Below are 14814 nucleotides of genomic sequence, written 5' to 3'. Positions count from 1 at the left end.
GAACTAACTTAGTTGGTCTTTAAGGTGCTACTGGAAGGAAAAAAAAAATTTTGTTTTGAGGTACCACTGTACTGTTTCTTTTTATTCTTATTATTAAAGATTTTCTCGTTTTGTACCTCTGTATTGAGTAATAGGAATAGGAATAGGGCGAGCGTGCCGCAGAGCATGCACAGAGCGCGCCTCCCTCCCTCCCTCCTTCCCGGCGGGGGCGTGGCCAGGGCGCGTCACGTGGCGGGCGGGCGGGCGGGGGCGTGGCCGGGCGTCGCTGCGGCGCCGGAGGCTCCTTTGTCCGGGCGGCGGCGGCGGGCGGCCATTGGCTGGGCGGGGCGGGGGCGGGGCGGGGGCGTGGCGGGCGCGGGGATAACGGGGCGTCGGGGGGGGGGGCGCGGCAGAAGGGCGGAGAGCGGCGCCCAGGCCAGGAAGCGGGATGGGATGGGGCCCCGGAGGAGACGCCCCCGGACGGGCAGCCCCTCGACGGGCCGCGCCTCGCCCTCCGCCCCGGGGGGGGCCCTGAAGCCCCGCGACAGCCGGGCCGAGACGGTGAGCGGGGGGGGGCGGGCGATCGGGGGCTTGGGGGGGCTTTTCTGGTGGGGAGGGAGCTGCCCCCCCTTTCCGCCCCCGGGACCCCCCATCCCCCCGGCCGGGGCGTCTCCGCACCAGTCTTTGTCCACCTGACGGGCACCCGCCTGCCCTCCGCCTTCCTCAGCTGCAACCTGGACTATGAGCGTCGGGGGTTTGGGGGGGCTTTTCGGGGTGGGTGGGAACTGGCCGCCCCCCCTTCCCGCCGCCGGGACCCCCGATCCACCCCCGCCCTCTCCCGACGGGTCTTTGTCTTTGTCCTCCGGGCTGCTGCACCTGACGGGCATCCGCCTGCCTCCTCCCTCCGCCTTCCTCAGCTGCAGCCCCATGGATCTGGACTATGAGCGCCCTGCGACCCCGCCCCACCGCCGCCATCAGGGGCTTTGGGGGGGGGGAGGCAGCTGGCCGCCCGCCTTTACTGCCGCCGGGACCCCCCCTTGCCCCACCGTCCTCTCCCGGAGACGCCCGGGTCTTTGTCCTCCGGGCTGCTGCACCTGACGGGCATCCGCCTGCCTACCCCCCCCCTTCTGCCTTGCTCAGCTGCAGCCCCATGGATCTGGACCTGGACTATAAGTGCCCCACAACCCCGCCACTGCCAGGGGCTTTTTGGGGGGGAGGGAGCTGGCCGCCCCCTTCCTGCCACCGGGACCCCCAATCGCCCCGCCGCCCTCTCCTGACGGGGCGTCTCCGCGCGGCTCTTTGTCCTCCTGCCTGCTGCACCTGACGGGCACCTGACGGGCACCCACCTGCCCCCCTTCCCCTCTGCCCTCCTCAGCCGCAGCCCCATGGATCTGGACCTGGACTATGAGCGCCCCAACGTCGAGACCATCAAGTGCGTGGTGGTGGGCGACAACGCCGTGGGCAAGACCCGCCTCATCTGCGCCAGGGCCTGCAATGCCACCCTCACCCAGTACCAGCTGCTGGCCACCCACGTGCCCACCGTCTGGGCCATCGACCAGTACCGCGTGTGCCAGGAGGTGAGGCGGGCCGGGGGGGGCTGGGGAGACCCTTTCCCTCCTCTTCCCCCCCCCACTTCCTTCATGACGGACCCCCGCCCACCTGTCTCCCCCCCCATGCCCACCCACAGGTGCTGGAGCGCTCGCGGGACGTGGTGGATGAGGTCAGCATCTCCCTGCGGCTCTGGGACACCTTTGGCGACCACCACAAAGACCGACGCTTCGCCTACGGCAGGTGAGGCAAAGGGGGCGGGATGGCGGCTCCCCAGGTGGGCAGCGGCAGGATTTGGCCGTTGGAAGGGACCCCCAAAGCTCATCTAGACCAACCCCACACAATGTAGGGGCTGCAGCGAAAGCTCCAGTGTAAGAGAGCCTGCCCCGTTCCTTGTCCCTCCTACTCCGGCTGGCAGCCCTCCAGGGGGACAGCTTTTTCTGGAGTGGGAGGGAGGGAACGGGCCTGTGCCCCCTGGCACTGGGAGGGCAGGAGATAGGGAGACCCACGGGAGGTGGAGCCCACCTACTTCCAGCCTCCTCCCACCTGGGACCTTCGCCATGCCAAGCACGTGTCCCAGGCTGGGTCTGCTGCAGCCGGTCTCCCTTGCAGGAGGGGTTGGCCAGAGAGAGGGGGGTCCCTGGGCGTGGCACCCTCCCTCCCTCTCTTGGGCACCCACTGGGGACGAGGAGCCAGGCGTGAGCAGCAAGATTTGCAACCTGGGGGTGGTGGGCAGGGGGCTGGGAAGGAGGGTCTTGCAGCCCTCTGGGGGAAGGGTCCGAGGGGGCTGGCTGGCTGTGGTGGTGATTTCTTGCACGGAATCATGGAATTGGAAGGGGTCCCCAAAGGTCATCTATCCCAACCCCACGCAATGCAGGAATTGCAACGGAAACATCCCCAACAGACGGCCTGGAGAGGAAGCCCCCCTCCCCTCCCTTCGCATGCCCTATGCGTTCCACTTCCGGGTGGGTTGCGCTATCCTTGGCCTTCCTGGGTTGGGCTTGGGGGGGGGGGTGTTGATGTTTCTCACACACACACACACGCGCGCGCGCGCGCTCTCTGCCAGGCCTCTCCTGGCCCTGGAACCCAGCCTGGCGCCCTGCTGAATCCCGCTCACGTTCTCCACGTTCACAACTTGGCCGCTGAGCCTTCCGAAATTCTTGAAGGGGGGGGGTGAGGCCATCTCCTATTTCACATCTGCCCTGGAGACTGCGGCCTCCCCCCCCCCTTCCCCAGGTGTAGAGAAAGACCCCCTTCTCCACTTTCTGTGGATTTTCACCCTTGGGCTCCCCTTTGGCAGAGCAGGTGCTCCCTGGCTCAGGCTGGCAGCTGCAAGTTGGCAGGGCCACCTGGCCTTGTCACTCTTGGGACATCTCCCTTGGTGGAGCACGAGGCTCTGGGCTCTGAATCTCACGGTTGTGGGTTTGAGCCCCACTTTGGGCAAAATTGCAGTCTCTTGAGGTCCCTTCCAACTTAGAGGTTTCCTGGCCTGATCAGCTGGAAGCGGGCACCCTGGGCTCTCCACGTGCGATATGCCAGCCGGGCTTGACCGCTTGTCTGCCCTTGATCCTTCCGAGTCCTGGCTCTCTGGCCCCTGAGCCACGTCACGGGGCTCTGGGAACGGAAATCCCGGCCTCTTCCTCCTGGGCCGAGTGCCAGTCTGTGCCAGCGGTGGTGGGCCCTTCACCCGCCTGCCTTCTCCCCCCGCAGGTCGGATGTGGTGGTGCTGTGCTTCTCCCTGGCCAACCCCAACTCCCTGCGACACGTGACCAGCATGTGGTACCCCGAGATCAAGCACTTCTGCCCACGCACCCCCATCGTGCTGGTCGGCTGCCAGCTGGACCTGCGCTACGCTGACCTGGAGGCCGTCAACCGCGCTCGCCGACCGCTGGCCAAGTAGGGGCACCAAGACACCCCCCCACACACACCCTGCATGATGCTCTCGGGGCTGTGTGCCACACGAGAGCCCCCGTTCTTGGGGGTCTGGTGGGCGATGCCCCCCAGGGGTGGTTCTGCTAGGAAACCAAGGAGATTGAAGCTCCAGAGCCGTTAATTCCACAAGTGTGTAGTTCGCATTGCTTAGCAATTTTACTTTAATAAGTGCAGCATGCAAAGTGGACGCGCCGGTTGCGATTTGGCGCTTCTGCACATGCGCAAAGCAAAATTTAGCGCTTCTGCGCACTTGCAACCCCCAAAACCCAGAAGTAACCCCTTCCGCTACTTCTGGGTTTCGACGGGTCCGTAACCCGAAAAAACACAGCCTGAAGCGCCTGTAACCGAGGTGTGACTGTACATATATAACATTTCCCTAATTTTCATCCCCGCCCCCATAACTTGAAAACTATGGGGCACAGGAAACTTTTACTCACACGTGTGAGATAATCCAGGACAGCAGTTTTAATCAAAATCTGAGAAGCGTTCATTTCATTTATTTTAAAAGGATAGTGGTCTGTCATTGGAGATGATGGCGGGGGTTTTCCAGACCTTGTTCCTTGTTGCGAAGGGGCCCCCACGACAGCTCAAGCGTCAGGGCCCCCGAAATGTAGGCCTGCCCCGGATCCCACCTTGTCCACTAGAATAATTGTGCAGGGGGGCGGTTAGAGTTGGACAAGGCCTTGGGAGACCAGGGTTCGAATCCCGGCTGAGCCGCAAAGCCTGTCTGTGAGCAGTCAGCCTCTCTCAGCAGCCTCGCGGGGTGGGGGTTGCTCTGAGGGCAAATGGGGAGGGGGAGAACCATGCGCACCTCCTTGGGGGAAAAAGATATCCTAGTAATGCAAAAATTGAATATGATTTGGTGTTTCCCTGTCTTAGCCCGGAGAGGCTCTGCCTGGCGTCCTTTTGTCCTCACCCCCTGCCCTTTCCTCTCCTCGCCCCCCCAGGCCCATTAAGCCATCGGACATCCTTCCCCCCGAGTGTGGGCACGAGGTGGCGAAGGAGCTGGGCATCCCCTACTACGAGACCAGCATGGTGGCTCAGTTTGGCATCAAGGACGTCTTTGACAACGCCATCCGCGCCGCCCTCATCTCTCGCCGCCACCTGCAGTTCTGGAAGTCCCACCTGAAGAAGGTGCAGCGCCCGCTGCTGCAGGCCCCCTTCCTGCCCCCCAAGCCGCCCCCGCCCGTCATCCACATCCCGGAGCCGGCGCCCGGAGAGGGCAGGGGCCCCGACGCCCTCTTCCGCCAGCCGCTGTGCGCCGACGTGGTCTTCTGCCTGCAGGGGGGCCACCGGGTCTTTGCCCACCGGGTCTACCTGGCCACGTCTTGCTCCAAATTCTACGACCTCTTTGCGCTGGACTCTCCCGAGGCCGCGGGCGCCAAGGAACCGGCGCTGAGGACTAGGAGCTTGGATGCCGACATCCAGTGTGGTTCCGCGGCGGCGGCGGCGGCAGCTTCTCTCCGGGCCTCGCAGAGCGACGACCCCCTGCGCTTGGGTCGTGCGCCGCGGGCGCTGGCGGGCTGGGGCCGGGGCTTCGTCAGCATGCGCCAGGAGGCGGTGCGCGACCCCGTGACGCATCGCGAGAAGCCCATGGCGGCCGTCTACCTGGACGGGCTGGTGCAGGTGGGGCCTTTCCTGGCGGTGCTGGAATACCTGTACACGGGGCGGCTGGAGCAGCACGGCGCCGACCTGATGCAGGTGGCGGCCATCGCCGAGCTGCTGGAGGTCTTTGACCTGCGCATGATGGTGGCCAACATCCTCAACAAGGAGAGCTTCATGAACCAGGAGATCACCAAGGCCTTCCACGTCCGGCGCGCCAACCGGATCAAGGAGTGTCTGAGCAAGGGCACCTTTGCAGGTAGAGGAGGGGGCAGAGGGGGCGGTCTGGGGTGGGGGCTCAGCTGGGCAGGAAGGGAGGAGGGGAAGGGAGGCAAGTCTCTGGGGAGGAGCGGCTGGAGAGAAGAGAATTGCAGAAGTGTGGAGTGGGACCCAGGGATCATCCAGTCCAACCCCGACACTGGGAAGTCATGTGACAGCCATGAAGGGCTCTCCCAGGCAGGGCCGGATTGAGGTTTGATGCGGCCCTCCGCTCCTGAAGGTAACGGGGCCCTTTCTATGTCCAGCTGTCCTTTGTCCACAACAAATTGTCGCTGTTTTTTGGTGTTGAATAGATGCTAGATGGTAATTTATGGACCTCGTAGGTATCTCAAGCCATTTGCATATAACAAAATATGTAGTGATTGTTGAATTGAAATACAATTAAGAACCAGTGATATTTTAGGGAGCAGGCTAGCAGGCTTACATCATAGGAGCTGACACAACACAAAACACTGCTGCTGTGTGTAGGTTTTATTTTATTTTTTATCTTAGATTTTGGAAATGTACATCCAGTTTTTTCCCCTTTAAATTTTTTGGGGGCCCCAAGAGAGTGGGGCCCTAAGGCATAGCTTGTTTAGCTTATACATAAATCCGGCACTGGTCCCAGGGCAGACGGGGCAGTGAGCCACCGTCAAAGATCTGAAGCGATGTCCGGTCAGATGTTAGGAAGACCCTTTTGAGGGAGCAGACTCCCCTGGGAGATGGGCTTTCCTTCCTTGGAGGTTTCTCAGCCCAGGTTGGGGGGCCACCTGCCAGGGGGTTCTTTAGCCCTGACTCCTGCATCCAGCTCTCTGAGAGGAAGCCCCCCCCCTGACGGCCCGCTTTCTCTTCCCTGCCAGATGTCGTCTTTGTGGTCGACGACGGGATGGTGCCGGCCCACAAGCCCCTTCTCCTGGCCGGCTGCGACTTCATGGTCGCCATGTTTGGGAACACCTTCCGGGAGAGCTGCGCTGCGGAGGTGAGGAGTGGGGGGCAGCAGAGGGGCCTGGAAAGGGCGCTGGGTGGGGGCCCCTCTTGGGGTGGGAGTTTGAGCCTTCAGGGAGGTCGCTGGCTGGGTATCCTTGGGGGGGGGGATTTCGGAGGCCATTTTGGGGTACTTTATTCTGTGCAAAGCGCACATCTATAGTCCGCTCTTCAGCCCCAAAGGCTCCCAGAGCAGCTTCCGTACGATCAGAGTCCCTCCCGGCAGGCTGATAACCAGTGAGACACAGCACACAAAGAGGACGGAGCAGGGAGGGAAGAGGAAAAGCAAAACTTCTAAACAGCTTGTTTGTTTATTTTATCTCAGGAAACTTATATGCTGCTTGATTGTAGGGGTTTGGAGAAACGATAAGAGGTTTACAAAAACACCTAAAACAATAGAATTATCACTAAAAGATGGACAGCCATAAATATGCAGACAGTTAAAACCAGACTAGAATAGACAGAAGCCAATTAAAACTCTTGCAAACTTTCTAAACATCTGGGTCGGCCGGTCTGAATAAGCCGAAAGCAAAGCCAGATATCAACAGGCCGGGAGCCTCCAAAGTGTTTGTGTTGCCGCACTAAATGTTCTCCCAGATGTGGTGGGGATATTGTGTGGCACCTGTAAAAGTGCCAGTCCCACAGATCTAAGTGGGCAGATGTGGGGAAAGGCGATCTCACTGGTCCCGGGCTTCCTTTATATGATAAGATTAACGCTTTGAACTTGGCTGGGAGGCAGATTGGCAAGGCGGGCAGATCTCTGTGCACAGGTGCCCCACGGTGCCCTGGCGTGGCTCCAGCCAGCAATTGCTCTGCAGCGTCCTGCCCGGACTGCGGCTTCCAGATCCAGCCCACACGGAGCGCCTTGTCCCCCAAATGACCAGCTGCCAGGGTTCTGGGGGCAGGAGGGGCCGGAGAAGGCTGCCCTCTTGCACCTGAGTGGATGCAGTGAGCTCTGTCTCTCGGCTCTCCTGTGGCTGGAATGGCTAAGGGTTGGGGGGGCACCTTCTGGAAGGTGCAGGTCTTGCCCTGTCCCCTTGCCAGAGCTAGCCCCACGCAAGTGCCTGAAAGCCAGGGTGCTGAATGCAAAACTCCCTCCTCTTGGTGCCTTGTCTTTCCTGGAGCAGCACCTGACCGTAAGACGCACCTAGTTTTTAGAGGAGGAAAACAAGAAAAAAAATATTCTGAACGAAACAGTGGATGTATGATTTTTGTGATTCATGCTGTGGCCACAGACATGTGATCTGATGGTGAATTTGGGGTGACCCAATGCAAAAATCCGGAGGATCCATGCTTTGTAACCACGTTTTTGCACCATTGCGGCCCCAGGCAACAGTGGGTGCGTGGTTTTTTTGGTGCAGGCTGTAGCCCTGGACATGCTATGTGATCTGATGGTGAATTTGGGGTGACCCCATGTAAAAATCCTGAGGATCCATGGGCTTTTACCTCCCCCCCCTGGCAGCCTCCTTTATCCCGTCCCTTATCTCCCTCCCGATCGCTTGCCGATCAGCTGCTTCCTTTCAACACTCCCTTCCCTCTTGTTTGCCTTGGTGTCTTTTCCTTAGCTGGAGCAGTTTTTTTGATCCTCCTTTTCTTCTAATTTCTCTCCTAATTGATTTAGTCTTCCTGTTTCCCCCTTTGCAAGTTTGCTGTCTTTACCTCCCCCCTCCAGGCAGCCTCCTTTATCTCTAGCATCCCTTATCTCCCCCCCCCCCCGATTGGCAAAAAATTGTTTCAACACCCACTTCCCTCTTTCAAAAAAAAAGAAAAAAGCACGGCCTGTTTTCCTCCCCTGAGCAATTCGGCTCCAGGGACCACGCATTCGCTCCATAAGACATTTCCCCATACTTTTTAGGAAGGAAAAAGTGCGTCTTATGGAGCAAAAAATACGGTATATCTTTTCTTGCCACTGGCTTCGCATGAAGCCCTGGGCTGGGGGGTGGCTGTCCTGGCAGCTGAGCCAAGAGGCCTGGCGGGTCAACGGCATGGGCTGCAGACGCGGGTCAGGCTTCCGGCCGAGTGTGTGCCCGTTGCCAGGCACCCGCCTTCTCTCTGCATGGCAAAGGTGGTGGGAGGGCGAGTCCTGACCCCCACCCCATGCTCTGCGACCCCCAAGCTGGGCCCAGGCCTCTTTCCCTCCCGCGCCCGACCCCTTTGGCAGCAGGAAGGCCAGCTGGCTGCTGGAATGTGCTCCCCCAGCCAGGAGCTGCCAGGGCCAGAGATAAATCGGGCATCACGAAAAGAAAGGGTCACGGGGCTCACGAGGGGCCGGGGCAGCAGCCAAGGCCCTCCTGGCGCCACCCTGGCCTCCCCAAATTGGTCTTGCTTCCGTTTCGTCTGGGCTTCTGAGGCTCTTTTGTTCCCCTTTGGGGAGGGGGGGGTTCAGCCTCCCCCCCGGCTAACTAAAGTAGCAAGGCAAGTGCCTCTGAGCATGTGCAGAGGGCGCTCTTTCTGGGTTGCTGGTGGAAACAGCTTCCGACCCCCCCCCAGGAAGAGAACTCCGAAGTCCAGGGAGGAGCTGGAGGGCCGGGTGGGGAGGTTTGGAGGGGGCGACTGGGGGGCAGAGAGGGAAAGTGCTGGGTTGGTGGGGGTTGCATGACTTTGCCCAGGAGCCCCCAGGATGGGGACAAGAGGAGAGCAGAGGCGTCATTATTTTTATTTCCTGAAGTTTATGCACTGCTTGATTGTAAAACGAAATGGAAAAGCAAACCTCAAGGCAGTTTGCAAAAAAAGGTGCAACAATAAAGTGAGGCTTTTGCAAAGCTAAAATAATGACAGACAAAAAGCATGACATCTCACAGGGACTCTCTCTCGGCCTCCGGGTAGGCTTGTCTTCTAAACCAGAATGTTTGGCCCTGGAGGCGCCTGCTTGATCTCAAGTGGCAGGGAGTTCCGGGTGCCACCCGCCCGGTTCCTATAAATGCAGAGCTGGTCTTGCATGGCGAAGGTGCCTGCTTGAGATCTATGGGCAAAAGGCCCAAGTCGGAGGATGGGGGGCCAGGCCGAGGCAGCTCCTCCAGAGACCCTTCTGCCCCCCCCCCAGGTCGCCTTGCCGGGCACCAACTGCGCCTGCCTGCGGGCCGTGCTGGAGTTCCTCTACACGGGCCTCTTTGTCCCCACGCCAGACCTGGACGCCATGGAGCTGCTGGTGTTGACCAACCGCCTTTGCCTGACCCGCCTGCAGGCCCTGACCGGTGAGTCCTTGGCTGGGCTGGACCCGGATGTGGGGGGGGAGGAGGAGAGGCTCCCCCCCACTCACCCATCTGGCCGCTGCTGCCTCCTGCCTGGAGGCCGCTTATGTAAGCTGCCGATAAGATAATGAGGCTGTTTGTTGGGGACGCAGCGTCCCTGGGATCAATGAGTTCCCGAGACTGGATGGCCAGCCAGCAGCTGGGGGGGGCATTAGCCTCTCACGAAGCAGTGCTGGGGGTGGGGAAGAGAGGAAATGGAAGCAGGGGCCTCTTTCTCACTTGCCCTGTCTGGGTTCTGGGGAGCAGCGATGGAGCCTCTGAGCGTGCACAGAGTGCATTCCTGGGAGCAGGGAAGAGAGGAGAGGAGCACAGGGAGAATGTGCTCTTTTTTGAGCCCTGTCTAGGAATGCCTGGGTGGGTTCTGGGGAGTAGTGATGGAGCCTCTGAGCGTGCACAGAGTGCATTCCTGGGAGCAGGGAAGAGAGGAGAGGGGCACAGGGACCTTTTTCACGGGGAGAATGTGCTCTCTTTGGAGCCCTGTCTAGGAATGCCTGGGTGGCTTCTGGGGAGCGGCAGCAGGGCCCCTGAGCATACACAGAGTGCATTCCTGGGTTTTCTTGGGAGTGAGGCTGCCTCTCCCCGTCTGAGGCCCTTTCCTGGTCTTCTCCCCAGAGCAGTACGCAGTGGATGAACTGGTCCATGCCAGCCTGCAGAAGGTGGAGATTGACGCCCAGGTCATCCTCTACCTGGAGATGACGCAGGTATTCATTGGCCCCCCAGGCTCCCTCTCTAATTGTTATTATTTGTTGTTGTTGTTGTTATTGAACTAATTAAACAAATGAATACAACAGAATTAACAGAACTCTCCCCCTGGGGAAAAAACAGCACAACATTAGGCTGGAAAAGTTCTTGAGGCCATTAGGAAAAATCAAATGTCACGTTGTATTAGGAGAGTCCATATTTGGAACCCCGGAAGTGTAGAATTGGAAGGGACCCGAAAGAGATTGCAGCTGTTAGCTGCAAAGAAGATAAATTCAACCAAAGGAGATGCAGAATTTTTGCAGGGTCCTCCGAGCCGTTCGCAACACACAATTTATTTTTTTAAAAATTCAACTCTCTGTGTTTTTAAATAACAAATTGGAAGTTGCCAGTCCATTCTGAAAGAAAGAATGGATTCCACCTAAACATTAGGAAGAACTTCCTGACAGTAAGAGCTGTTTGACAGTGGAATTTGCTGCCAAGGAGTGTGGTGGAGTCTCCTTCTTTGGAGGTCTTTAAGCAGAGGCTTGACAACCATATGTCAGGAGTGCTCTGATGGTGTTTCCTGCTTGGCAGGGGGTTGGACTCGATGGCCCTTGTGGTCTCTTCCAACTCTATGATTCTATGATTCATTCTGGGGGGGCAGCTGAGGTTCTGCCAGCTCCCAGCGTCCCTGTCTGGAGAGCGGAAGCCTTTTAGCGGAAGCAGCTGCAGTGAAGATGGAACGAGACCCAGCCTTTGCGGGGTGGAGCTCTGAGTGTGGGTGTTTGCCCTGGGGGGCTTCTGAATTCTGCCCCTGGGATCATGGGGTGTCTGAAGTTGCCCCCCCAAAGATGTATTTGCTGCCAGGACTGGGCCTTCTGAATTCACAGCACTACCACTGAGCAAACCTCTCTCCCCCCGGCATGGTGAATTTTGTGGCTTGGAGTCATTCTCAAAATCAAGATAGCGGGCGGATCAAGGGAAGGCACAGATCCGCTCTCTCCTGCCTCGGTCGGAGCGCTGTGTCCGGTTCTGGGCACCGCAATTTAAGAAGGAAATAAATTACACAGAGCTCAGTTGGTTGGAGTCTTCTGCTCCAAGGCTGTGGGTTCTATCCCTGTATAGGGCAGCTGCAGAGTCCTGCTTTCCAAGGGGGTTGGGCCAGATGACCCCCAGAGTCGCTTCAGGGATCTTTGGAGATGGGGTGGGGGCCGTGCATGTGCTTTTGTGCCCCTCACCGTTGCCCTCCTCCCCCCCTGCAGTTCCACAACGCCTGCCAGCTAGCTGCCTGGTGCCTTCACTATCTCTGCACCAACTACAACAGCGTCTGCCGCCGCTTCCCCCGCGAGATGAAGTGCATGTCTCCAGGTAGGGCGTGGGGCAGGTGCCCCTGGGCACGGGGGAACCGCTGCCTGGGGGGGCGGCACAGCTCCTCTGCTTGGGGGGCGGCCCTCTGCCCAGGGAGGCAGGAGGTGTGGTTCCTGCATTGCAGGTGTGGGGCACTAGACGGGCGAAGGGATGGTGGGGCTGTTGCTGCCCTTCTGGGAGGTGCTGAATTGCGGAGGTGGCGGGGTCTGTGTTGGATGCCCCTGTTGGGATACTGCCAGGGAAACGGGGGCATCAGGCAAGGCCCCCAGCTGGCTCCAGCCACCGGCCGGCAGCCGGACGATCACCTGTCTCCCTTGGAACAGCATCAATCGGTGACATGAGCCTCAGATATGTTTAGAGATCTGTGCACACTCTATCAGCAGAGTGTGTAAACCTTCTCACAGCAGAAGAGGCAGACAGAGCCATGTATTTCACAGCATTTCCCCCCCCCAAAAATTTTGTTATTGGTTTTCACAATATTATAAACAAACAAACACACAAGACAAACAAACAAAACAAACATAAATCATAGCCTTATTGAAAATTACAGTTATTAACTTTGTTAAGTGACTTCCTCGCTTCCCCTTGGTTGAATTTCATTGCATGTCCTTTTAACGGTTTTCCAAATCCCAATTTTTATGAAATTTAACTTAAACATCCTTAAATCTTCACCTTATAAAATCAAACATATTAATTTATCACTTAACATAAATAAAATCCTAAGCCCATTAAGTATCTGCAAGCTATTTCCAGTTAGTTTAACTTAACAAATTTAACTAAGTAATCATTAAATTTATTCCATTCTTCCTGATACTCCTCCTCCTTCTGGCCGCGGACTCTTCCGGTGAGGTCTGCTAGCTCTGAAAAATCCATCATCTTCATCTGCCATTCTTCTATTGTTGGTAATTCTTGGGTTTTCCACTTTTTAGCTAACAAAATACGAGCAGCAGCTGTGGCATACAAAAACAATTCTGTATTTTACAGCATTTTATTCAGCAGCAGGGACAAAGGGAAAAACATGTCTGCTTCCCTTCATCTCCAGCAAAACAGCAGCAATGCAAAAGATATATACAAAATGGAAGTACCCAGCAGACTGCGGGAAATGGAAACAGGCATGTGACACACAACAGTCCTGCCTGTACCTTTGTAAGGTGGAACGGAACTATATCCTAACAGCCCCATCTCCCTGTCTCTCTCCCCCCCCCCCAGAGAACCAGGCCCACTTTGAGCGCCACCGCTGGCCCCCGATCTGGTACCTGAAGGAGGAGGACCGCTACCTGCGCCTGCAGAGAGAGCGGCAGCTGGAGGAGGAGATGCTTCAGAAACAGCACCCGCGGCGCAAGTGGTGCTTCTGGCGCCCCCAGCACACCAGCCCCGTCTCCTGAGCCCCCTCCCCACCCCCACGGGCTCCCAGGGGACCTCGGCCGAGAGGGGAGGGCCTCTGCCTTGTTTACAACCCCCCCCAGCCTTCCTGCCAGCTCTGTGCCTCTTGCCACGGCTGCCATGCCTTTCTCTCTGTGTGTTTACGCCCTCTGCCCTGCCCCACAGAGCAGGCGGGCCCCTAACCAGCTGCCTCTCCAGTCGCTACCTCTGACCTTTGCAGTATTCTGGGGGCGGTGGGGAGGTTTGGGGGTGCAGGAGGAGGGGGTGCGGAGCTGCTACGAATCGGGGTTGGTCTGGACCCAGGGTTTGGGGGCAGGGTGTTGTTGTGTTGGGGGTCTCTGAGCCGCGTGGCTGTAGGTTGAGAGGGGAGGGAATAGTGGGGGGTGGGAGATTTGCATAGGAGGGTGGGGTGCATGAGGGGGTAGCAGGAGCCGTGGGCCCTGCGTGGGGTGTAACGGGGGGGTAGAGATTCTTCTACTTGTAGGAGCTGCTTCCTGTCCGTGCTTGTTCTGCTGGGTGGGGGGGGGGGGATGCGGGCGGGGGGAGCGTTGGACCCCTCCCCAGGCCGGTGCCTTGGACACAACGCGAGCCTCTTCTCTGGACTGGGGGGGGTGAGGTTGCAACTCCCCCCCCCTCTTGCCTGTCCAGCTTGGTGCATTTAGGGAGGGCTGTGGTCAGAGGGGCTGCCAGCCCATCGCCACCCGGCAAACCTGCACAACCAAGGTTTTTTATACTTTTTTCTACATGTTCCGTTTCCCCCCTCTTTCTCCCCGAACCTCGGCCAAGCACAAACCTAACCCAGGGTGGGGCAGCCTCTGGCACTCACCGTACAGAAGGGCTTTGGCGATGCAGGGGGGGTCCTTTGCGGCCCGGGCTGCATCTGCGTCTCTAACCACTGTGAGCTGAGCCTTGCCGCTGCAACCTTTCTTACACACTTCAGTATTGGACTGTTTTAACCTTTTAATAAAAGCCTTTTGTATCGTGCTCCTGCGAGAGAGGGCTGCCGTGGCATTATTTATTACGTTTGACAGTTGCTCCTACTGGCCCAAAGAGCCTTCCAGCTGTACGGACAAAGAAACCCTCGCCTAATAATAATATTTAATGTTTGTGCCCTGCCCATCTGAGTGTGCAAAACATCAAACGTTAAAAACTTCCCTATCCAGGCTGTAGAATTGCGACCCACACGTGCGCAGAAGTGGGTTGCGTTCTTTTCAGGTTGCAAACGGGCCTCCGGAATGCAGCCAGAGGTACCACTGTATTGCAAAACAATGCCAGTCTGAAAAGTGTGTCGCCAACATGAAAAGTTTGGAAAGCTCTCACTTAAAACTTACAAGGGGATTCCAACGACACATCAGGAAGGAAGGTGGCGGCCTCTCCTTCCTCGGAGGTTTCTAAGCAGAGGGCAGATTGCCATCTGTCAGGGATTCCTGCATGGCAGGGGGTTGAACTAGATGGCCCTTGGGTGCCCCTGCCATGATCTGCCTTTCCAGCTGCTGGAGGGGAGGCAGGTGAAGAGAGGCCTTTGTGGCTGGGGAGGGAGGTCTTCCATCTCTCTTAAGAGCCATGCAGTGAGGCTGCCCCTCAAGGCTATGAAGCTCTGCCATGTTTGAGAGGAGCAGGAAGCAGTGGGGGGGGTTTCAGCCTACACTCGAGTAGGACCTTGGCACAGACACATGCCCAACTGGCATGTTCTCTCCCTCCTGGTTGATCGTTCAGGAGCTTCAAAAGCTTTCTTCAGCCCGAACATCACAGCGACCGATGCCAACCGACACCGGCACACTTAGGGATCTGCATAGTCTTCACAGCTTCCGTGACAGACCTCAGCAAC

At 58.1% G+C, this 14814-nt stretch overlaps 1 protein-coding gene across 1 annotated transcript; it reads left to right on the top strand.

Moving 5' to 3' along the window:
- The first annotated feature begins 390 nt into the window (after nucleotides 1–390).
- LOC310742218 (rho-related BTB domain-containing protein 2-like) lies at nucleotides 391–13979 on the top strand. Its single transcript, XM_083571305.1, has 10 exons — nucleotides 391–540; nucleotides 1355–1556; nucleotides 1667–1770; nucleotides 3238–3423; nucleotides 4407–5320; nucleotides 6180–6298; nucleotides 9347–9497; nucleotides 10167–10255; nucleotides 11498–11603; nucleotides 12813–13979. The coding sequence occupies exons 2-10, from the start codon at nucleotides 1365–1367 to the stop codon at nucleotides 12986–12988; spliced, it is 2037 nt and encodes a 678-aa protein (XP_083427431.1). The 5' UTR covers nucleotides 391–540; nucleotides 1355–1364; the 3' UTR covers nucleotides 12989–13979.
- The last annotated feature ends 835 nt before the right edge of the window (nucleotides 13980–14814 follow it).

Source organism: Podarcis filfolensis (assembly GCF_964270895.1).
Source record: "Podarcis filfolensis genome assembly, chromosome: 9".
NCBI classification, from domain to species: domain Eukaryota; kingdom Metazoa; phylum Chordata; class Lepidosauria; order Squamata; family Lacertidae; genus Podarcis; species Podarcis filfolensis.
The sequence above is the reverse complement of the archived record's forward strand: the minus strand, read 5'-3'. Positions and strand labels throughout refer to the sequence as shown.

Excerpts from the sequence above, each read along its gene's own strand:
- LOC310742218 (XM_083571305.1), top strand. The coding sequence starts at position 1,365 with ATGGATCTGGACCTGGACTATGAGCGCCCCAACGTCGAGACCATCAAG. Across the intron at positions 1,771-3,237 it reads CGACGCTTCGCCTACGGCAG|GTCGGATGTGGTGGTGCTGT; the intron begins GTGAGGCAAAGG and ends CTCCCCCCGCAG. Across the intron at positions 9,498-10,166 it reads CCGCCTGCAGGCCCTGACCG|AGCAGTACGCAGTGGATGAA; the intron begins GTGAGTCCTTGG and ends TCTTCTCCCCAG.